Raw genomic sequence first — 24,738 nt, forward strand, 5'->3', positions numbered from 1 at the left:
CAAGCTGCAGCTGAGGCAACACTGGATCCTTTAACCCACTGTGCTGGGCTGGGGATTGAACCCGTGCCTCCACTGAGCCATTGCATTTGGATTCTTAACCCACTGTGCCACAGCAGGAACTCCTTTTTGCAGAGGATTTTGTGGTGGGATAGACATAACCTTGGCTTGAAAGTCAGTTGGTCTTGCTTTGAGTCACGATTCTCTCACTTCCTGTAAGCAGTACAGTGGAGGAGATTCTGCTGTTCCACTTGGGGAGTTTTCAGCGTCACCTTTGGTTCTTTGGCTCGGATCGATGCTTGCACACAACCATGCACAGCTCCCATTAGCTCTCTGACTTTGGCAGAGGTCCAGCACCACTTATATTTGGGCCTCAGAAGCCACTGAACTTGCCATGTTCTCCTGAGCCGCATCCTGAACGTCAAGGAATTGTATGAGAGGAGCATTGCTACCCTCGAGGCTGGTATCAGGCACCCTCCCAGCAGGAACCAGCCCCACTAAACTTGTTCCTTTGTGGAAAAGAGTCCTGAACTGGGCACCAGGAATCTTGTGTGTGTTCTTGGCTTAGTTCTGCCACTTGATTAGCTTCATGATTTGAGGTAAGTTAACCTTACCCCTCTGAGCATGGTAGGCCTTGAAATTCCATGTAAAATGTTTTCTTTGTGTGAATTTTTCTGGGAAGGAAGTGCATAGCTTTTGTCAGACTCTTCACAGAGTTTGAGAAATTCTGGATTAGAATATTCTTAAGCGTCTTTTAGCTCTGATTTCATATAACTCCATAAAACTATGAGATATTTCTCAAATATCTATCATGTGCCAGGCACTGTTGGGGATGCCTTGCCTGTTCAGACTGAGTTGCAATCAAATTTTATACTTTGACTGAACAAGACCTGCTTCAGGCTCAGAGGGAGCTGATAAACCTCTAGAGATAAAACACGGAAAATCATGCTCCCAAGCAGAAAGTGACAAGTGCTAAAAGGAAGATACAGAGTGCTAATAAAATTCAGAAGAAGGAGTGGTTTACACCCTGAGTTGTGACACCTTAGGGTAGGTTGTTGGAGTTGTTTTCTTTTGGGATATTCCCCTTCTAAAAGTCCCACATGTATTAGCGGGAAATAAAGTTAGTTTCATTGGGTGTGAGGTTTTTTTGCTTTTTATATTTCTTGGGATCCTCCCTCAAAGATAATTTTCTATATATACCATGCTCCGACCCACTCCTTGGCTTGGTGGGAGGAAGCTTAATGCCATGTTAAAGCCATCTGTCCCATCTTTCTCTCCAGCTTCCTTTTGCATCTCATGGGTCCCATGCTCAAATCATCACACTGTCTTGAGGCCTCTCACATGCTGTTCTCTCTATGTGGAAGACCTTCTGTCCTTCTTCACTTGGCTCATATATCCTGAATTTTTTTTTTTTTTTTTTTTTTTTTTTTGTCTTTTTGTCTTTTCTAGGGCCACACCTGCAGCACATGGAGGTTCCCAGGCTAGGAGTCTAATTGGAGCTGTAGCCGCCGGCCTAGGCCACAGCTCACAGCAACACTAGGTCCTTAACCCACTGAGCGAGGCCAGGGATCGAACCCGCAACCTCTTGGTTCCTAGTCGGATTTGTTAACCACTGAGCCGTGACGGAGACTCCTATCCTGAATCCTTAAATCCCATGAGGAAGCATATGAGGAGGGGGAAATGAATCTCCCCTCAGAGAAACCTCTCTGGATTCTCTGCACTAGGTTACTGGTCCAACCTGTGCTTCTCTGTCCTGAACTTGCTGCTCTGTCTGACCCACCTGTCTTGATAACTATCTCCCCTCCCAGATGGTGAGCAACCTGAGGGTAGAGGCCATGTCTCATCTTTTTCTGTATTCTTAGTGACCAGGGCTGGGCCTGGCGTCGAGTAGAGGACAATAAACATCGATCGAGCTGAACCTGATGTGGTCATTGGAGCTGCCCTGAGGTTTTGTAAATCAGAGCTGGCGAACACAGTCCACTCTCTGCAAACAGCTGCCTCCGTGTGACCTTGGTTGCTTGAAGGGAGTGATGCTCCCTCTTGTTAGGGCTCTTGGCTTTTCTCTGATGTCATTCCTTGTTCCAGGGTGGCTTGCACCGTAGTGCTGGATAGCAGTAGAAGCTGATACAGGCCTCTCACTTCCTGCACGGGATGGCAGATGAAAGAAACACACTTTCATCTGCCAGCTTACAGAGGTTCTGTCTCAATTCTCTGTCTCTTTTGCACCCCTTGGTTCAAAAGCTAGAAGGTATCTTTCGCCTCCCTTCTCCCCCTAAGCGTAGTACCTAGAAAGAAGAATAAGCAGCCAGATTCCCACTTTTCCCTCTCTGGCTCTCAGGCTGGCTCGTGTACTCTCCTGAGCCCTACATCCCTGGGACAGAGTTCATTCTCATGCACAAAGTACCCAGCCTTCATCCCTTTTCTGCTGGTGTAATCTCTTCACTTCTCCTTCCATAGGTCCCACACTCAGTCTTAAGACTCCTGAACCTTGGGAAGGGAAAGGCGCCCCTGCACTGCTTTCCTTGTCAGTACTGGTTTACCTCTTATCTTGCATGGCCATGGTTGGTTCCCAGTCCTCCATCCTATGCCCTTGTTCCTGATGCTTCTCTGAGGGGTTCATGAGAGGAGAGATGAAAACGAAGCTTCCTCTCGGGTGGCGGCGTTGGGATTGACAGCAGACCACAGGATCCAGGGCTCTCAGCACAGACCCAGCCCCCTTCTCTGTGATTTCCCATTTTGCACGTGCTCTTTCTTCTCTGCGGGGTGATAGCCTCCCCTTTTTCCTCTCATCATGTGAGACCAGCTTGACTCATGGTAGTGAGCGACCACCTTTCCGAGGGGCTCTCCGGATGAAGCACTGTGTCTCGGTGTGTAGATCTAATTATTCTTCAAGGGCCAGGCATCCTTCTGTTAAACTTAAAAGGCTTCAGATTGTTTGGGATGCTTTTTATTTGATAGAAATAAGAATATGGTCCTTCACATCTGCTCAGTCAGATTTTCCAAGGCCACTTGTGACTTGCCCTCGGCTGCCGTCCAGCCTCCATGCTCAAGGCAGCAGCCGCCCAGGAATCAAAGAGGTGCCAGAGGAAGATGAAGTGGGGGGAACGTGAATTTCCGTCAGTTTTAGTTATTGTATGTTCTATTTTTCAGGCTCTGGGTTGAGAGAGTAAGCTACATTTTTAAACTCAGACAATTTATGTCATCTTAATAGAATGGCCTCTAGGAATCCAGATATTTTTTTCTCTTGGAAATGTCATGCCGTTTTGACTACTGACATAGAAAAGGGGTTTGTCATTTCTGATACCTAATTATTTTGTCGTAGCGCCCATAGATTGATCAGCTCTCACAGCCACAAGTCTGTGAGGAGACCGTGGCAGCATTCCCAGAAACATCAGCAGGTCAGAATCCGTGTGTCTTGATAGGCCTAGGTTCCTGGAAACGGAGAGATTGGTTTTGCTGGTCTAGTGACTGTAGGGCCAGACATGGGTCTGTAGGGCCGGCTTACAGGGTTATTTAAACTAGCATCCGTGGTCCCTCAAGTCTACCTCTTGTAACTCATTGAAAGGAACAAGTGTCATTGAGCATCTGCTCTGTGCCAGGCACTGTGCTTTGCAGAGATGATGCTGTGCTGAGTGGGACACAGCCGCTTCCTACGAAAAGCATACAGGGGGCTGGAGAGGATGGTATTCGAAGCGGTAAATGCCCGTGGGACATGCTTTACGAGGGGAATGAACTACATACCAAGAGAGCAGAGTTAGAAAAGCACGTCTCTCTGAAAGGGCCAGTGAGGGTGTCACAGAGTTCAGTTCAAGAAACATGTATTCAATCCCACCTGTATTCTTGCACTAGTGTGTAAGGTGAACTGAGACTTATATAGGCCTTTCCAGTTGCTTGGGGTAGCTGGAAACACTGAAGCTGTAAAAACTGTGAAGGTGTTCCCAGAGCTTTTCTGGGCACAACGACCTGACGTTTAGCCGGTGCCATTGGAGCACCCTGGTCTCCAGCCTGCTGGGGTCTCATCCTGACTTGCCTGTTCTGCTAAATTATAGCAGTGTCAGAGTTTTAGAGCGATTCGTAGGATTCCATTGTGGCTCAGTGGTAACAAACCTGACTAGGATCCATGAGGATGCGGGTTTGATCCCTGGCCTTGCTCAGTGGGTTGAGGATCTGGTGTTGCTGTGCCCTGTGGTGTAGGTTGCAGATGCAGCTCGGATCTGGCGTTGCTGTGACTGTGGCACAGGCTGGTGGCTACAGCTCTGATTCGACTCCTAGCCTGGAAACGTCCATATGCTGCGGATGCAGCTCTAAAAAGACAAAAAAAAAAATCACATTTGACATGAATAAAAGTTATGATCCCTTTCCATTTTCAAAGTGCTTTCACATCCATTATCTCAGTGCCTCTCAAACCATAAGCCATTGAAACACTGGTGATCCTAGAGCCAAACCCTCCTCAAGTGTAATAATGGCAGCCCTCTACATTTTAGAAAGATATTAAGTTAATGGATAGAATTTTCTAGATTTCAAGTTTTTCCCTCATCAGTTTTCTTTTTCTTTTTTTTTTTTTTTTGTCTTTTTGCCTTTTCTAGGTAGGGCTGCTCCCACGGCATATGGAGGTTCCCAGGCTAGGGGTCAAATCGGAGCTGTAGTCACTAGCCTACGCCACAGCCACAGCAATGCGGGATTTGAGCCACATCTTCGACCTATACCACAGCTCACGGCAACGCCAGATCTTTAACCCACTGAGTAAGGCCAAGCATCGAACCCACAACTTCATGGTTCCTAGTCGGATTCATTAACCACTGAGTCATGACGGGAACTCCCTTTTTTTTTGTTTTGTTTTGTTTTGTTTTGCATCCATGCTATTTCTGTGTCATAAAAATTTACTATTTTGAGTTTCACAAGAAACTTAGGTGTTACAGAGGGAGATACCGACACCTAGAGAGGTCACTCAAGGTCAGGTAGTGACCAAGCAGACAGTCCTTGAGCCCAGATTTTCTTAGGCTTTGGTCTTAGCCTAGTGCTCTCACGCAGCCCTAGGCTACGCCTCTCTGCCACCTCAGTCCAGGCCAGGCCTTCTGCCTGGTGTGTGTTTCTCGAGTGTGCTACACTGATGCGTCAACATAATCGCTTGATTTCTCTGCATCTGACAGCACCCTATGAAGTGTTCAGAGTACCATCAACAAAGCATTTAAGTTCCTAGGTGCAACTTTTAAAATTTCCATCACTAGAATTTCTGGACACTGTATACACTGCAGGCCTGTCAGCTTTTCATTTGAGGATTAACATGGTACAATTTCATTCCAACTTCCCCACTCTGGAAAATGCTATGTATAGTGATAGGCAGGTACTATCATTACTTTTGCAGAAGCTGGAGGAGAGCGCCTGGGCTTGGGGCCACAGGCCCGGCTTCTGGCCTTGACTAGAATAAAGTGGTCACCTTTGCCATTTCCTTGCCATTGTAACCTTTAAACAAGTCTTTCCCCTTTCTGCCCCTTGACGTCCCCCTCATATAAAATCAGGGAAGGAAGGACTGAGTTACCGCCAAGATGCCTTCCAGCTTTAGCCGTCTGTGTTTCTACTCTGACTCTTTCCTCTATCTGTTCTTTGCCTGCAAAGTTTCCCAGTAACTTTGGCCAAATAACATCCCTTCATAGGACCTCAGTTTTCTGTCTGTAAAGTAGGAGTAATAGGGAGATTTCTGTACAAAAATGGTGTAATAATTTATCCCATGACCCATTCGGGACATCATAGTGTATGTACTACAGGGATGGCTGCTCTGGGCCATCCCACGATGAATCCAGGTCCGTCACAAGAGAACCAAAGTTTGCTAGTGGACACCGAGCCATCTTCCTGCCCCCTTTCTCCTAGCTTCCATTCCTTTCCTGCCTTGCTCTCCTTGATGTGTGGGAAAGGTGGTCTTCCCAAAACACAGCTGCAGTCATCTACAGCCCTTGCACAGACCTCTTTAGTAACTCCTCTGGCAGTCATGGATGCCCGAACTCAGGCTGTAAGAATAGAAAGCACAGGACGCTTGTGAGAACGATTGTGCAGGTAAAATTATAGGAACTGAGTTCCCATCATGGTTCAGCAGAAACGAATCTGACCAGATCCTTGGGGATGCAGGTTCCATCCCTGGCCTTGCTCATTGGGTTAAGGATCTGGCATTGCTGTGAGCTGTGGTGTAGGTTGCAGATGTGGCTTGGATCTGGCGTTGCTGTGGCTGTGGCGTAGGCCAGCGGTTATAGCTCCGATTCCACCCCTAGCCTGGGAGCCTTCGTATGTCGCAGGTGTGGCCCTGAAAAAAAAAAAGACCCCCAAAAAATTATAGGAGCTGGTTTCTGAAATTTTGTGCATTAAGTCTGTTGCTGGCTGTGTTGTGCCCTGAAATATAATATCACAATGGGCTCCTGATGGTGTGGCTTGTTCTGGACAGATCTAGGCCAATAAGGAAAAGAAAATCAGGTGCCAAGAAGGATCCTAGAATCAGCTTTCTTTTTTTGTTCTCCTAAAGTGACTCCTTTGAAGAGCCTTGGCATTTTCCCTGCTTAAGAAAAGCCTCCTGTGGGCTTCAGAGAAGCTCCTTCCTTCTCTGCTGGAAAATTTCAGCCACTCCTCATTGCATTCTGACTTTAGCATTCTTCATAGCTCTGGCTGCAGTGCTGGAGAGAAGATTGGATTGCTGCACGTGGCCTCGGGTGTGGTGGGCTCTGCAGGAGAGCCAGGCCCCTACACCCTGGTGGTTGGTTGGTAGAGTTTGGCTTCTCACTCACAGCAAAGTCTAGGACCCTGGGATGACTGCCGCTGCTGAGCACTTTAGCAATGCAGAGGCTGCAGTGGAAAATTTTCTGCACTGGGGGTCAGGAGGTCTGGGTTAGTTCCTAGAATCTGTCCTGTGTGGCTGTGTGACTCTGAGGGACATATCTAACCTCTCTGGACTTCATATTCTTTCCTTCAAAGACGAAAAACTGAGATGAAGTCCTCTCTAAATGCCATCCTGTTCTAAAATTCTAAAATAGTGATTCTCGGGAGTTCCCTGGTAGCTCAGCAGGTTAAGGATCCAGTGTTGTCACTGCTGTGGCTTGGGCCAGGTTTGATCCCTGGCCCAGGAACTTCCACAAGAGTGTGGGTGTGGCCAAAGAAAAAAAAAATCAAAAAGTTAAAAAGGAGGAGTTCCTTTGTAGCTCAGTGGGTTAAGGATCCCACATTATCGCTGCAGTGGTTTGAGTAGCTACTGTGGCGTGAGTTCAAAGATCCTGGCCCAGAAACTTCCACATGCTGCAGGTACAACCAAAACAAACAAACAAACAAAAACTGAAAAAGAAAGGTACAGAGAGGAAGATATTTGCAGCATGTATGTTTAACCAAGGATCATATATAGACTAAAGAAGGAACCTCTACAAATGAATAAGAGAAAGGAAAATAACCCAGTCTGAAAGATAGGCAACATATTTGACTAGGCAGGTTACAAAAGGGAGCATCCAAATGGCCAGTGGACATATGGGAGGGCGCTCAGGTTCGAAAGACTTAAAAATGAGTTAAAAGTCTCAGTGCCTTTCTACTTCATAGCAACCAGAATGGCTAAAAACCCCCAAACCAGTGGAGTTTTCCCACGGCTTACCACGTTAGGGATCCAGTGTCGTCACTGGACAAAGACAGAAAATGTGCAAGAACATTGGTAGCAATACTGATCCTAACGGCTCCACACTGGAAACAACTCAAATTTCCCCCTACAGTAAAAAGTGTAAGTAAATTATTCATATAATAGACTCCTAGGACAACGAAAGGAAGGAATTGCTGTTTCACCTAATATATGATGAATCTTACAAACATAGTGAGTTAAAGAACTGGACAAAAGAGAACACGTTGAGAGTTCCCACTGTGACTCAGGGTAATGTGGGTTCGATCCCTGGCCTCTGTGGCTGTGGTGTAGGCCGGCAGCTACAGCTCCAATTAGAGCCCTAGCCTGGCAACTCCCATATACCATGGGCCCTTAAAAAAAAGAAAAAAAAAAAAAAAGGAAAGAAAGAGAACATATTATTCCATTTTCACAGATTTCAAAAATAGTCAAAATAACCCCATGGTTTTAGAAGTCAGAGTAGTGGTTGCCAGGTTGAGGGACATAGACTTTGGGGTGCTGGTGGTAGTCTGTTCTTGTTCAAGGTACTGTTTATACAGGTGTTTTCACTTTGTAAAAATTCATTGAGATGTGTGCTTTCTTAGGCATTTTTTAGTATGAATATGTAATAACATTTTTTTTAAAAACAAGGTAGATTCTAGCTTTGAATTGATAAAAGATTCCTATTATTGAAAATTCAAAAAATATAGAAGGGGAGTTCCTGTTGTGGAGCCGCAGGATCGCCAGCATCTCTGCAGCACTAGGATGCAGGTTTGATCCTTGCCCAGAGCACTGCGTCAAAGGGTCTGGTGCTGCTGCAGATGCAGTGTAGGTTGCAATGCAGCTTGGATCTGAGCCTTGGCCCAGGAACTTCATATGCGTGGGGCAGCCAAAAAAGAAAAAAACAAAATGAAACACTGAAAATATAGACGGGAAATAGTAACAAAGTCTCCTTCCTGACCCTGTGCCTCAGCTGTCTGGTTTCCTTCTTTACATGCAAACAATGATATTAGCATTTTTGTCTAACCATCCAGAGGTATTTTTTCCATATGCAAACAAATGCATATGTAATTCAACACACACATCTATTATCTCCCACCCACCCTTTTATATGTGTGGCAATATTCTGAACTTATCTTTCCACAGTTTGCTTTTATCGTTTAACTTATCTTAAAAACCTTTCCATATCAGGGAGTTCCCATAGTGGCTCAGTGGTTAACAAATCTGACTAGGAACCATGAGGTTGTGGGTTCGATACCTGACCTTACTCAGTGGGTTAAGGATCCAGCATTGCCGTGAGCTCTGGTATAGGTCGCAGGTGCTGCTCGGATCCCACATTGTGGCTCTGGCGTAGGCCAGTGGCTACACCTCTGATTGGACTCCTAGCCTGGGAACCTCCATATGCCATGGGAAGCGGCCCTAGAAATGGCAAAAATACAAAATAAATAAATTTAAAAAAGGCAGAAAAAAGAAAAGAGAAATAATTTTCCTACCTCTACCTCTGTTTTGTGTGTGTGTGTGTGTGTGTGATTTTTTTTTAGGGCTGCACCCATGGTATATGGAAGTTCCCAGGCTAGGGATCACATCGGAGCTACAGCTGCTGGCCTACACCACAGCTCACGGCAACATTGGATCCTTAACCCACTGAGCAATGCTAGGGATCAAACCCAAGTCTTCATGGATACTAGTGTTACTCATTTCCGCTTCACCACAACGGGAATGCCAACCTCTGAGTTTTTTAAATGAAGGCTGTCCAAATAATTGGACTGCAGAATTTCAAAGCTAGGAGGGCTGGAAGAGAACTAATTCTGAGCTTCCTTGTGATCAATTTCTTTATTTTATTTTATTTTTTATTTTTTTTTGTCTTTTGTCTTTGTTGTTGTTGTTGTTGCTATTTCTTGGGCCGCTCCCGCGGCATGTGGAGGTTCCCAGGCTAGGGGTCTAATTGGAGCTGTAGCCACCGGCCTACGCCAGAGCCACAGCAACGCGGGATCCGAGCCGCGTCTGCAACCTACACCACAGCTCCCGGCAACGCCGCCGGATCGTTAACCCACTGAGCAAGGGCGAGGACCGAACCCGCAACCTCATGGTTCCTAGTCGGATTCGTTAACCACTGCGCCACGACGGGAACTCCCCTTGTGATCAATTTCTTTAAGATTCTGATGAAAATTAAGGATTCTCCCTTTATAAAAATGGGCACACATGTAAAACTGTGCGTATAGGTTTTGGAGTTGACATATCCCTGAAAATTTCTCTATGGATTCTAGGTTAAGAAACTTTTTTCTAGGAGCTCCTGTCATGGCTCAGCAGTTAACGAACTGGACTATTATCCATGAGGGTGTGGGTTCGATCTCTCGCCTTGCTCAGTGGGTTAAGGATCCAGTGTTGCTGTGAGCTGTGGTGTAGGTCACAGACACGGCTCAGATCCCACATTGCTGTGGCTGTGGTGTAGCCCAGCAGCACAGCTCTGATTCGACCCTAGCCTGGGAACCTCCATGTACTGTGGGTGTGGCCCTAGAAAAAAAGACAAAAGACCAAAAAAAAAAAATCTTTTTTCTAGCATAGCCCCATGAATTTAAAAATTGAGGGCCAAAGATGGAAGGTGAGTCTCAAAACTAGGTGATGGCAGAAGACAGTCACATGTATTAATGTTAAAGTAATATTATTAATAATTAATATTATCTCCATTCATTGGCTGATGCCACAGCCCAGAATGGCAAGGGAAGCTGCGCATTCCTTCCCAGGAAAAGTTCAGTTTATAGTTAGGATGGCCTGAGAGAAAAATGGTAAACAAATTTAATTTAAAGGTTGATTTTTTTATATCAAGATGGCCTGATAGAATTTCTTGTACAATACTTTGATTTACTCTCTTTCTCTTTTTTTTCTGTTCAGCCCAAGAAGAAAAAAGGAAAAGTGGAAGTGAGACCCATTAATCTGGGGACAGATTATGAATATGGGGTTTTAAACATTCACCTGATTGCATATGACATGGCCCTGGCAGAAAGTTATGCCCAGTATGTTCACAACCTCTGCAACCATCTCGCCATTAAAGTCGAGGAAAGGTATGAAAAATGCCTCTGTGTGGGGTGTTCTTGGTGTGGGTAGCGTGCTCTGCTTTGTTGCTGTTCAGTGAGGCTTTGAGATATAACTTACATATAGTAAAATTCAGTCTTTAGAGATAAATAGTTTGCCACAGTCAAAATATGGAACAGTTCCGTTACGTTCTTAACCCCAAATTTCCTTAGTGCCCAGGTGTGGTCAGTCTCATTTCTCTTACCTCTCAAGTCCCTGACAGTCACTGATTGATTTTCTGTCCCTGTTGCTTTAAGTTCTCCAGAATATTGTATAAATGGAGTCATACAGTATGTAGTTCTTTGTTTCTGGCCTCTTTCACTTAGCATAATGGGTTTAAGATTCATGTATGTTTTTGCGAGTATTTTATTGCTGAGTCGTATTCCACTAAATGGTGAACCTTAGTTGGCGTATCCATTCACCAGCTGATGTGCCTTTGGATTGTTTCCAGTTTATCGGTGACTGTGAAGAAAGCTGCCGTAGCTACCTCACACCCGTACTGTGTGGGCATGTGTCTTCCTCTCGCGTCAATAACTGCCTAAGCCTGGGGTTGCTGGGTCGTATGATTAATGTGTGCTTCACTGGCTAAGAAACTGCCAAACGGTTTCTCCAACATCATTCCGGAGCCCCACCATCGGTGTGTGAGAGTTCTAGTAACTCCTTATCCTGGTCAGCACTTGGTATCTTCAGGTGTTTTTCTTTAAAGCTATTCGAGGAGATATGTATTTTCCTTATGTACATCTTTGATGGCGTGTCCAAATCTTTGTCCGTTTTTTAAATTGGGATTGTTCTCTTACTGAGTTATGGAAATCCTTTATCTAGTTTGGGGTATCAGTTCTTTTGCAGTATGTGTCTTGCAGATATTTTCTCACAGTCTATGATTTGTCATCTTCTTATTTGTGTCTTTTGAAGAGACGATGTTTTAAGGCTGATGAAATTCAGTTTATCGAGTTTTAAAATTTTTATTGTTTGTGCTTTTGGTGTCATATCTAAGAAGTCTGCCTAACCTAAGATCACAAACATATTCTCCTATGTTTTCTTTGGAAGTTCTATAGGTTTTTTTTGTTCGTTTGTTTGGTTTTAGCCATGCCCATGGCATATGGAAGTTCCTGGGCCAAGGATCGAATTGTGCCACAGCAGTGACAATGCCAGGTCCTTTACCCACTAAGCCACCAGGGAACTCTGGAAGTTCTGTAGTTTTATATTTTGGCCTATGACCTATTTTGATGTATTTTGGGATGTGGTATGTGATATGGGTTGAATTTTTTTTTAATTTTTTTTCTTCTGCATGTAGATACTCAATTGTTCCAGTACAATTTGTTTTAAAATTTTTTCTTTCTCCATTGAATTGTCTGAGCACTTCTGTTGAGAGTCAGTCAGCTATGCATGTGTGGGTCTATTTCTGGACTCTAGTCTGTCACATTGCTTTGTACATCTATGCTCGCTATACCACACTATCTTGATTATCGTACTTGGATTACTGAAAGAGCAACTTTGTTCTTCTTTTTTTTCAAAATTATTTTGGCTATTTTAGGTCCTTAGGTTTTTCATTAAAATTTTAGACTTGGCTTGTTGATTTCTTCAGAAAGGAGCCTGGTGGAATTTTGTTGGGGTTGTGTTGATTCTGAGGATCAACATGAGGGGAATTGACATGTTTTGCGTCCTTTCATGCATTAACCTGGTACGTCTCCCCATTTAAATAGCTATTCTTTGCCTCCTCTGCGTTTTATTTACTCTTTGGATTTGCTGGAAAACTGTAGGGGGGAAACTAATGTTTACTGACCACTTTCTCTAGGCCAGACACTTTGCATGCCTCATGTCAACATTTGAGAAAGTGCGGGATGTCCTGTGGTTTGTCTTAAATAACGTTAAATCACATGGGAGAAATTTCTTCCCTTTTAAATTCTCCTTGAACCTAATTGCGTTAAGGAGAAATTCTTGCGTATGGTGCTGGTATGTCCTCAACCCCACTCCAGTACTTCCTATCTAGCAAGCGCCACTATCTAGGCTAGAAATTTATAGGATTGTTTTTTTCATTGTACTTATTTTTAGCTTAAACTCCTATTTATGTCATCAGATACTGGTTTTCCTATTTACTATAGTGATATAAAGTCAGGCTTATTATTTTTTTCCTTTTTTTTTTAGGGCCACACCCATGGCATATGGAGATTCCCAGGCTAGGGGTCGAATTGGAACTATAGCTTCCGATCTACACCACAGCAACAGCAACATGGGGTCCACAGCTCACATCAACACCAGGTCCTTAACCCACTGAGCGAGGCCAGGCATCAAACCTGTGTCCTCATGGATAGTCAGATTCATTTCTGCTGAGCCATGATGAGAACTACTAAAGTCAGGCTTATTGAGGTATAATTTACATTCAGCAAAATTTACCCTTTTAGCAAACAGTTTCAGTGAGTTTTGACAAACGCATGCAGTAGAGCAAACACCATCATAATCAGGATATAGAACATTTTCATCCATCCAAGAAGTCCCCTCCTATCTTTGTAGTCGTCCCTTGTCCCACCCCCCAGTCCTTGCAACTACAGATTTATATTTCTGTCCTTGTAGGGTTTTTTTGGTGGGTTTTGTTTGTTTGTTTGTTTGTTTTGTCTTTTTAGGACCACACCCACAGCATATGGTAGTTTCCAGGCTAGGGGTCAATCAGAGCTGTAGCCGCAGGCCTACACCACAACCACAGTGACTCAGGATCCAAGCTTCATCTGTGACCTACACCACAGTTCACAGCAATGCTGGATCCTTAACCCACTGAGCAAGGCTAGGGATCGAACCCTTGTTCTCATTGGATACTAGTCCAGTTCATTACTGCTGAGCCAAGATGGAAACTCCCTGTCCTTGTAGTTTTGCCTTTTCCAAAATATTATGTAAATGAAATCACACAGTATTTTTCCTTTTGAGTCTGGCTTCCTTTACTTAGAATAATATAGTTGAGAGTCATCCACGTCATTGTCTGTATCAAGTAGTTTGTTCCTTTTTGTTGCTGAGTAGCATTTCATTGAATGGATATACCAGAGTTTGTTTATCTGTTTGAGGACATTTGTGTTATTTCCAGTTTGGGGCAGTTATGAATAAAGCTACTATAAACATGTACAGGGTTTTTGTTTTGTTTTGTTTGTTTTGTATGTTTAGGGCTGCACGCACAGCATATGGAAGTTCCCAGGACAGGGGTCCAATCGGAGCTATAGCCACCAGTCTACACCATGGCCACAGCAACACAGGACCCGAGCTGTGTCTGTGACCTACACCACAGCTCACAGCAACGCTGGGTCCTTTAAACCACTGAGGGAGCCGGGGATCCACTCTGAGTGCTCATGGCTGCTGGTCACATTTGTTTCCCTTGAGCCACGACAGGACGCCCTAAGCATGCGCAGGTATTTGTGAGAACATCTCATTACTCTAGGAGTGTGATTGCTGGGTCATATGGAGAGGGTAGCGTATTTTTAAATTTATAAAAAAACCACCAAACTGTACATGTACTATTTTGCTTTTTCACCAGCAATATGAGTTCCAGTTGTTCCACATCTCAAGTTTCTTTTTAAAATTAATTTTTAAGTGAGTTGATTTAAAGGAAAATGTTTAATAAATAATACTTTGGATGGTTTGCCATTGTGGCCAGGTAGTACACGGCACACACATTTCCTTGACTGTGGCACAAATATACTTTCTTATTTACTCAATATTAGTGTATCCCCATTTTGTAGATTAGGAAACCAAGGCTCAGAAATGCCAAAAATCGCAGAACCAGTAAGTTGCTCAGAATTAACCCAGTTCTGTCTGACTTGAGCATTTTTAATTATATGGGATTTTTTTTTTTTTTTTTTGGTCATCCTTGTGCAGGGGCCATCCTGATCTTCTCTGTATCTTTCCAATTCCAGTATATGCACTGCCAAAGCGAGCACAATGGGATTTTATTTTAAGTCCTTAAGTCAAATTTGAACTTTTAAACCTTTATAACTTAGAGTATTTCTGTGCTAAGTGTGCTTAGAAGAAGATTGGATAATGAGCTGTGACGTTAGTTCTCTGAGCTGATAGTACTTCAGTAGTTTTAGGCCTAAAGATGTGCTTTATCTTTTTCTGATGCCCCAGAGAGTTGGTTGCTCCCTCAGCCCTTGACACCTGCCTCTGTCATGTCACTTAGTGCTCTGGGCTGCAACGATCTATTCGTGTGTGAGCTCCCTTCCCCCCGACCACACGGGACCTGTGTTCTTTATTCAGTGTCTTGCATAAAGCCTGCTGCATGGGGGACATGAAGCCATTGTTGGAAGATGACAGGTTCTTGAATATGATTACACAATCCAGTTGCATAGTATACATTTCCTCAAGTTTAATGAAAATGCTTTTAGCTAACTAATTAAGAAACTATTGATGGAGCCTTCTCTTGCTATGTGGTAGACATTGGACTAGACGTTCTGACTAGAGTTCATAAAGATGAATGTCCCTGATTTCAGGGAGAATTTTCACAGAGAAAATTATAATGTGAAAGGTGTTAAGTGGAAGTTCAATGTCAGTTCAAGGAGGCAGAGTAGCATAAATACCACTTCACGAAGACATCAGGAGCTTACGCCAAAATGTATGTTAATACTTTGCTACCTTCATCAAGAAAGTCGTACCTTTCTTTTTTTTTTTTTTTTTTTTTTTTTTTTTGTCTTTTTAGGGCCACACCTGCAGCATATGGAGGTTCCCAAGCTAGGGGTTTAATCAGAGCTGTAGCCACCGGCCTACACCAGAGCCACAGCAACACAGGATCCGCGTCGAGTTTGTGACCTACACCACAGCTCACTGCAAGGCTGGATCCTTAACCCACTGAGCAAGGCCAGGGATAGAACCTGGCCTTGGATACTAGGCAGATTTGTTATTGCTGAGCCACAACGGGAACTCTGGAATATTCTTTCCCCTTCACCTAATCAACCCCTATTTTTCTCTTAGGCTTCATTTTGAATGTCACTTCTTCAGAGAACCTCAGTAAGTTAGGCCTCTGTTACATGTGTAGGAGAAGTAAGGGGTATATAACTTCCCTTTCCTAAGGCTCATTCCTAACCTTCATAACTACTTGACTGTTGTTGGTCTTCTTAGTCAGACCCTAAGGTCTGTAGGGCAGGGACTGTTGCCGTCTTCATCAGCTGCCACACTAAGACCTTGCCCAGTACTTGACACGCAGTAGGCACTGAATGAATATTTGTTAACTTGGATTGGGTTCCAACAGGCATGAACACAATTCCTAGAATAACAGAACGAATGATGTGCTGTTTTTCCTGTTCCCTGGTTCTTTGCTGCAAATAGTGCAGAGGTGTTCAATTTTAGTAATTCAGTCCTCTGCACTGATGGAGGTTTTCAGTCCATCGTATTAGGTATTCTCACTGCGCAGCTTTTCAGAGAGAGAATGATTGTTTTCTTCTGATTTTCATTTTTTCTTGATCCATTTTCTTTAGGAGTTGGAAGTAGGGCTCTGACCTTGAGGTGGAATTGAGCCAGGGAGCTGTGCGCTAGGTTTTGTTCTATAAATGGTCTGCATTGCTGCAGCCGCAGCTCACCCAGAAGAGGAGAGGAAGAGGCCTCTCCTGTGGGTCCTTTAATTTACCTGAATCCCTTGCTGGGCAGCTATCTGGAGAGATGGAAATCTTACCCATCTGGGAGCAGCTTCCAAGCCTGAGGCTGACCCTGCCCCTGTTCTCTGTGGAGAGTAAAGGCATCATCCAGCTTTATTCTCCATAAGGCTGCTCTTGCCATTTTTTAAATTTCACTTTTTTTAAAAAAATGGATATATATAGCAACTGATACATAGTAAAGCCCACAGATTCTAAGTTCCCTAGCCCCCCAGCAGTCTCCCTTGTGTCCCATCTCAGCAATATTCCTCAAAGATAGCACTATTTTGTCATGTTAGATGGACTCTTGAAATTCAGCTCTTTCATTTCTTCCCTCTGTTTTTACTTACTTTATTTGATAGTAATCCATTTTCCATTACACAAAATTTCTTTTTGTAGAGGGTCTTTTTGTCTTTTTTAGGGCTGGCCCTGTAGCGTATGGAGGTTACCAGGCTAGGGGCTGAATTGGAGCTGTAGCCGCCGGCCTTCACCAAAGCCACAGCAACGCAGGATCCGAGCCGCGTCTGCAACCTACACCACAGCTCATGGCAACGCCAGATCCTTAACCCACTGAGCAAGGCCAGGGATGGAACCTGCATCCTCATGGATACTAGTCAGATTCATTTCTGCTGAGCCACAATGGGGACTCCTTGCTATTTATTGATGAAGCTGTGTGACATGAAAATTCAGCAGTCCTACTGTTGTTATTATTATGCCATTTATCTTTGGATTAATGGACTTTTTGATAAGATGAGCATAACACTCATACCACAGTTCTGTGCAGCCATCAATCCTGTCTCATCACACCTGAGCCTCACAATAGTCTATTGATATAAACAGAGATTATAATCCCCTGTTAAAAATGAAAAAACTGAGGCCCAGAGAGTATAGGACCTGTTGAAGTAAATATTGCTAATAAGTGACAGGACCAAAACTTGACCCCAGTCTGGCACGCTGTTCATTGTGGCGTCTAGACCTGCGGAAGCCCATTGTTACAAACATAGACTCTACAGCCGAGGCTCTCAACCTGGGGCCGTTTAACAAGGTCTGGAGATAATTTTGATTGTCACGACTCGGGGGGGTATTGCTCGCATTTGCTGGGTATAGAGGTTAGGGATGCATAGGCCATCCCCCACAACAAGAATTATCTGGCTTAAAGGGTCAGTTGTGCTACCGTTGAGAAATCTTGCTCTAGAACAATTGGATTTCATGGCTCATTTCTTCGGAAGAGGTGAAATGCCCAAGGTTAGCCTCCAGAGTGTTCCTAGTGATGAGCTTGATTCTTTTAGAATTGGCTCTTTTGGACTTTCCATCGTGGCTCAGTGGAAATGAATCTGACTAGCATCCATGAGGACACAGGTTCAATCCTTGGCCCCGTTCAGTGGGTTAAGGATCTGGCATTGCCTTGTGCTATTGTGAGGTCACAGACACAGCTTGAATCTGGTATTGTTGTGGCTTTCAACCCCTAGCCAGGGAACCTTCATTTGCCAAGAGTGCAGCCCTAAAAAGACAAAAAAAGAAAAAAAGGAAAAAAAGAATTGGCTTTTTTTCTTTTTCTTTTTTTCTTTTTGGCTGTACCTGTGGCATGCTAAAGTTCCTGGGCCAGGGATCAAACCTGCGCCACAGCAGCAACCTGAGCCACTGCAGTGACAACTCTTTTTTTGTTTTGTTTTGTTTTTGCTTTTTAGGGCTGCACTCTCGGCATATAGTGGTTCCCAGGCTAAGGGTCAAAATTGGAGCTACAGCTGCCGGCCTACACCACAGCCACAGCAATGTGGGATCCAAGCGGCATCTTCGACCTACACCACAGCTCACGGCAATGCCAGATCCTTATCCCACTGAGTGAGGCCAGGGATTGAACTTGCATCCTCATGGATACTAGTTAGGTTCATTTCCGCTGTGCCACAGTGGGAACACCTGCAGTGACAACTCTGGGTCCTTAAGCCACTGCACCACCAGGGAACTTCTAGAAATGGCTAATTTTTTTATTAACAGCAAACACTTATTAATCACCATGTTTTATTCAGAGTGTTATATTAGGCATGATTGGAGATGCAGAAAATTTCTAGCCATGGTCTGCCCTCTCATGGAGTTTAGAGACCTCAGGTGAAGATGTAAGAATATCTGGTTACTTTGCCGCTGGCTGCAGATAGACAGCCCTGGGTTACAGGAGCTACTGCCTGCAGTGGTAGCTGTACCCAGGGACTGAAGTGGTGCTGCTGGCTTAAAGGAACCACCCCAATAGCTGACTCTTCTGCCCTACAGTTATGCGATGCCCACCAAAACCATGGAGGTGTTGCAGCTGCAGGAGCAAGGCAGCAAAATGTTCCTGGACGCAGTTCTTACCACCCATGAGCGAGTGGTTCAGGTAGGTGCTCTGGGAGAAACTTGAAATGTATTTGCCTCTCCTGGTTCTTTCCTCCATCCTCATCTCTTCATCGAGCTCCAGACTTGAAGTCCAGTTGTCTGCTGGGCTTCTCCACCGAGATGCTCCAAAGCGCCCTCCACTCAGTGTTTACAGAGCTGACTGCAGGTGGACTCTGTTCCTTTTCCATAACCCTCCCCACCTTTGAGCTTAATGCTTCACCCTCCTTTGCCCTCAGGTATCTATTCACTCCCAAATTCCATGGCTTCTACCCCTGAAGACCTTTCAGATCCATGTGCTTTTGTTTACCCTCGTATCCGTGTGATTGTGTCATTTTCCCATCTCGAACCCCTCAGTGGCTTCCGTTGGGCACTGTACCCATTAGCAGTCACTCCTCTCTCCCCACCCCCTTAGCTCCTGGCAGCCGCTAATCTACCCTCTGCTTCCATGGTTTTGCCTCTTCTAGACATTTCTTTACATGGAATTCTGTAAAATGTGGCCTTTTATGTCTAGCTTCTTTTACTTAGCATGTTTCTAAGGATCACCCAAGTCGTAGCATCTGTCAGTACTTCATTCCTTTTTCCCGACAAGTAATATTCCAGTGTGTGGACATCACCCTATTTTGATCCACTCCAGAAACATATCAGGAAGGTAACAAGAGGAGTTCCCCTCATGGCTCAGCAGTAATGAATCCGACTAGTATCCATGAGGACGTGGGTTTGATCCCTAGCCTCGCCCAGTGGGTTAAGGATCCAGTGTTGCTGTGAGCTGTGGTGTAGGCCGGCAGCTGCAGCTCCAACTTGACCCCTAGCCTGGGAACTTCCATATGCCGCGGATGCAACCCTAAACAACTGGGAAAAAAAAAAAAAAAGTAACGAGAACTGTTAAGGTAGTAATACCCTAAATCTATGTTAATTTTTTAAATAATTAAAATACAATCTTTGGTTCTTTAAATATTATCAGGAATAAATTATTTGAGCTACGTTTTATGGCAGATCTAACTTGCCACTGAGGCCACAGGATAAAGTTTGAACTGATAGATGACCCCCTAAGTGCCTTCATCATTTTCCTCCTGCTTCACCTCTTCACGTCCCGATTCCTTCCAGCCACTCGTGGATCTAGTTTTCATCCCCTCGCCCGCACTATGCTGTTCTTCCACGTTTTACTGAATATTGTTGCCTCTGCCTTCAAAAACTCCGCACCCTGTTTTTCTTCAAGACTCCAACCAGCTGTCACTCTTGGTGGCTTTCTTTGATCTCCCGGATTCGGTTAGGTGGGTGTTTCTCCAGTGGGTTCCCTTCTACCACACATCTGACTCACCGCTGGATTCTCAGCACAGGCTCTGACCCCAGTCAGGTCCTGGTCTAGGTGGGTGAACCTGAGTCGAGTTCAGGAAGTCGTCCTGGACTTAACCTCTCGGCCCGGTTAGGACATTCATTGCCTACAAGAGCAGATACTGGCCGTGAGCATGTCAGCAGGCAAGCACTTTGGCAGATGGCAGGAGAAATCCCGAAAGGGCCGGGCGCCCAGCACAGCTCTGAGTGTTACTTCTTCACCAAGGGCCCTCTGGCTCTGCTGCAGCGGACATCGGAGCCCTTGCCCTGTCTGTCCAGTCATTAGCTTTCAGCACTTCTCTCAGAGCCTCTTCTTTCCTTTTGCAGATCAGCGGTTTGAGTGCTACGTTTGCAGAGATCTTCTTGGAAATCATCCACAGTAATCTTCCTGAAGGAGTCAAATTGTCAGTGAGGGAGGTAGGTGCTCGTTGGAGATGAGGCCCCCTGGTGGCCCGCCTGTGCTCTACATGCAGACGAGCCAATCTAGACCTGCTGGCTTTAGAAACAGTGAAGGCTCGTGGACAGTAACCAGAAAGGATGCTCGGGCCGCTTCACTGTGGTCGTTATTCTGGCTCCTCCAGCGCGCAGGGATGATGCACTCTAGACCAGGGAGCTGAACTGTATTACAGCAACCAGATGCCAGGGTGAGCGCATTACACCCCAGAATTCCCTCACTTCAGGTAGGTGTGTAGCAAAAGGAATATGATTTAAGATCACATACAGTGTAATTAACCAGAACACAAATAGGGAAACGCACTTTAGAGAGAAGGTCCCTGGATCTTCAAAGCTTGGCTATAGCTTGACCGTAATCAGTAAAGAATGCCAGTCAAGGAGTTCCCATCATGGCTCAGTGGAAAACAAATCTGACCAGTATTCTTGAGGACGCAGGTTCAATCCCTGGCCCCGCTCAGTGGGTTAAGGATCCGGCGTTGCTATGCTGTGCTATAGGTCGCAGACAGGGCTCAGATCTGGTGTTGCTGTGGCTGTGGCGTAGGCTGGTGGCTACAGCTCCAATTAGACCCCTAGTGGGTGTGGCCCTAAAAAGCAAAAAAAAAAAAAAAAAAAGAATGCCAGTCAGAACGTCCTGTGTGGTGCAGGATTAAGGATCCAGTGTTGCTGCACCTGTGGTATAGGCTGCAACAGTGGCAAGGGTTCTGTCCCTGGGAACTTCCCCATGCTTTTGTTGCAGGGGGGAAGAAAAAAGCCAGTCAGAAGAAAGTTTAGCATGGAAAACTTGGAATACATTAGGAACTTTAAGGGAACTATATCCAATCTCTTGTGATAGACCATTATGGAAGATAATATGAGAAAAAGAACATATACATATGTTCTAAAAAGACCAAAAAAAAGGAAAAATTTAATAAAATCAGCCATCACACACACACACACTCAACTTGGAATTTTAGCTTAAATACTGAGTATTTGGGTCCGGTTGCCATGACGACCCTTATTATGACACATACATCAGGTCATTTTAGACCATCTGGTATTTCCTATTGAAAATGGAGACCTTTGACATTCTCTGTCTCTTTTTTAAAGTGCTCCTATTGTGGTAGCATAGCATTTTGACATTAGTTCTTTATACATCTGTCTTTTCTCACCAGACTATAACTTCATTTAAAGCAGGGAGGAAGTCCAATTCAACATTGAACCCTTGGTGCCTAATACAAGTCTGGTACCTAGCGGATACTCAGCAAAAGTTAGTTGAATCTAAATCATTCTCTACAGGGCCGGCTGCTGGATGCTTTGCTGATGCTGGTGTGTTTGAGTAACTGAAAGCTCTATTGTAATTTCCTCATATTGTCTTTTTCTTCTCCTCAGCACACGGAAGAAGACTTCAAGGGAAGGTTCAAAGCTCGGCCAGAACTGGAAGAACTGTTAGCCAAGTTGAACTAGCTCATTGCACCCGTTGCATGCCAGCACTGTGTCAGGGAGTGTCAGGGAGAAGAGCTTCCTTGGCGGCCCAAGTTAAGCAGGAGACTCTAACCTTGTTGTCATAAATTCCCATCTCCACAGCCAGGAATGCCTCCTCGCTTGTGTGGAGGAGTGCCTGCCAATTGTCACCACTTCCCTTAGAGCCAACCCTAGTATCCTCCACCGAATAAAATCTGCTGCTGCTACACGTGTGTGTGTGTGTGTGTGTGTGTGTGTGTGTGTGTGTGTGTGTGTGTGTGTGTGAGAGAGAGAGAGAGAGAGAGACAGAGACAGAGACAGAGACAGAGAGAGAGACAGAGGGAGGTCAGTCCATCCGTCCTGTGGAGTATCTGTAAGGGATTTGATTTTCTCTTGGCCTGACGCTTTAGCACCCAAGCACATTCCCCTTCAGTGTTTCTCCAATTAGAGTGAATTCATCCTTTAAATCAGTTTGGCATGGAGTCTCTGTAGTGAAACAGATGATCATAAGTAAACTCTCTGTGGATAGAAGGCACATGGAAGGAGATTTTGTATAGTTAAGAAAAAAAAAACCTCCATATAGAATCAGGGTCTGTCTGTAAGTGAAAAAATTTACCTTGTCGGGTAGTGAACAACTTGTCATAAGTATGCACGTAGATGTTACATGACTACAAATTGGGGTTGCCTGGAATGAGTTTAACCAAAGAATTAAAGGTTGATTTTGATTCGGTGTCAGAAAACTGGGCTTGTGAGCTGTATCCCACCGCCTGCTTATTTGCTTTTTAAAAGTAATTTGGGAGCTCCCTGGCAGTCTAGTGGTTGGGACTTGGCACCTTTCATCCCTGCAGCCTGGGTTCAGTCTCTGGTTTGGGGATCTGAAGCTATATGCCACAGGCAAAAATGTAAAATAAAAGTAATTTATTGAGGCGAAATTCATGTCACAAAATTAACCAATTTAGAGCAAATAATTCAGTAGTATTTAATATATTTGCAGTGTTGTGCAGCCTCTATCCTGTTCCAAAATTCCATTGCCCGTTTTTTTAAATAACGTTTTATTGGAACAGAGCCCTGCTCATTCATTTACATATTGTCTGTAGCTGCTTTTATGCTACAATGGCAGAATTGAGTAGTTGTGACAGATATTGTGAAGCTAATACATTTATTATGTGGCCCTGTGTAAAAATGGTTCGTCAAACCCTACATCCTTCGTTCTCAACCTTAAGCATGCATCAGGATCACCTGGAGGCCTTTTAAAACATTAATTAAATAGATTCACCCCCATATTTTCTGATTTAGTAGAGTTTTTTTTTTGTTTTTTTGTTTTTTTGCTTTTTTTAGGGCCAAACTCGAGGAAGTTCCCAGGCTAGGGGTTGAATTGGAGCTGCAGCTGCCTACCTACACCACAGCAACACCGGATCCTTAACCCACTGAGCAAGGCTAGGAATCAAACCTGCATCCTCATGGATCCTAGTCAGGTTCATTAACCACTGAGCCATGAAAGAAACTCCTGATTTTGTAGATCTGGAGCGAGGGTGATGCTGATACTGCTGGTCCAGCGTTGGCCTCTTTGAGAACCACTAGTCTAAGGGACCTCCAGTGTTTTCCTAGTCTGAGCGTTAGTGCTTACTCTCCTACATAATAGCTCTCATTTACTGAGCTGGACCCTTTGCTAGGTACTACATTAGCTCTAGTTCTCACACCAGTTTTTTAGGGTGTTTATGTGAGTGTGCATGTGGATGGTACCCGACTGTGTGAAAATGTGTAAGAGCACATGAGTGTTTGAATGGTGTATTGCACTCACATTCTCTGAGCCCTAATTATACTTTGTCCTTGCGGTTGATGGTATTGCCCCAATTTAACAGGTGGAGAAACTGAAGTTTGGAGAGATGAATTGACTTCCTAGAGTCACACACACAGCTAGTAAGAGGCAGACCTTTCTCCCCTGTCCCCCACCGCTGCTCGGGGACCCCTACATAGAGGTCTGTGGGAGCTTCGGTTACTCTTAGCATCGAGTATACTTTTCTGAAGTTTGTCAGTTTCAGTCCTGAAGTTATTTTGGGTTCCAAAGGCAACAAGAGGAAACTCAGATTTCCTCTTAAAGTGTAACATTAAGGGAGGGCTATCAAGACAGCAGGTGCCCTCAATTAAAACGCTTCTCTGGGAGTTCCCATCGTGGCTCAGTGGTTACCAAACCTGACTGGCATCCATGAGGACATGGGTTCACTCCCTGGCCTCACTCGTGGGTTAAGGATCCTGTGTTGCCATGTGGTATAGGTCACAGACACGGCTTGTATCCAGCGTTGCTGTGGTGTAGGCCGGTGGCTACCACTCCCCTAAACTGGGAACCTCCATATGCTGTGGGTATGGCCCTCAAAAGACAAAACAAAAAACTTCTCAAATCAAACTGAAGGCTCAGCAGGCCAGGACTTCCAAGTGAACCCCACTGGGAGCATAGGCAGAATTTGCCAGGTGAGGACTGATATTCTGGTTGCAGAATCATTCATTGCTGAGTTTCCTTTAGGGAAGATGTAAGAGCAGCAGTAGAGCGTAAGGTTGAGGGATGTGTAGTGACTTGATAAAAAGAATAAACTCGGAGTTCCTGTCGTGGCTCGGTGTTTAACGAACCTGACTAGTATCCATGAGGACGTGGGTTCATTCCCGGCCTCTCTCAGTGGGTTAAGGATCTGGCATTGGCATGAGCTGTGGTATAGGTCTCAGATGCGGCTTGGGTCCCCCGTTGCTGTGACTGTGGTGTAGGCCAGTGGCTACAGCTCCAACTTCACCCCTAGCCTGGGAACCTCCATATGCCACGGGTGCAGCCCTAAATAGACAAAAGACAAAAAATTTAAAAAAAGAATA

The 24,738-nt window shown here is 44.7% G+C and overlaps 1 protein-coding gene and 1 non-coding gene across 6 annotated transcripts in view; one reads left to right on the top strand and one right to left on the bottom strand.

Annotated features, from left to right (window-relative positions):
* Positions 1-22,106, top strand: part of MRPL48 (mitochondrial ribosomal protein L48) — a 43,265-nt gene extending 21,159 nt beyond the window's left edge. For 4 of the 5 annotated variants that reach the window (XM_084975197.1, XM_005667101.4, XM_084975200.1 and 1 more), the window contains 4 exons: positions 10,505-10,674; positions 18,553-18,655; positions 20,314-20,403; positions 21,808-22,106. In XM_084975197.1, the coding sequence (XP_084831323.1) occupies positions 10,505-10,674; positions 18,553-18,655; positions 20,314-20,403; positions 21,808-21,882 (438 nt within the window). In that variant the 3' untranslated portion in view covers positions 21,883-22,106. The remainder of the gene's footprint in view (positions 1-10,504; positions 10,675-18,552; positions 18,656-20,313; positions 20,404-21,807) is intronic. The other variant, XR_014814607.1, reaches the window with a different exon arrangement.
* LOC146399716 (U6 spliceosomal RNA) lies at positions 14,497-14,604 on the bottom strand. The gene has a single exon (XR_014817000.1). It is a non-coding gene; the product is annotated as a U6 spliceosomal RNA (small nuclear RNA).
* Positions 22,107-24,738: the final 2,632 nt, after the last annotated feature.

This window comes from Sus scrofa, chromosome 9 (genome assembly GCF_054392235.1).
Source record: "Sus scrofa isolate SSC_HxYL_T2T_F1_AM1 chromosome 9, Sscrofa_HxYL_maternal_Yorkshire_Landrace_v2.0, whole genome shotgun sequence".
NCBI lineage: Eukaryota > Metazoa > Chordata > Mammalia > Artiodactyla > Suidae > Sus > Sus scrofa.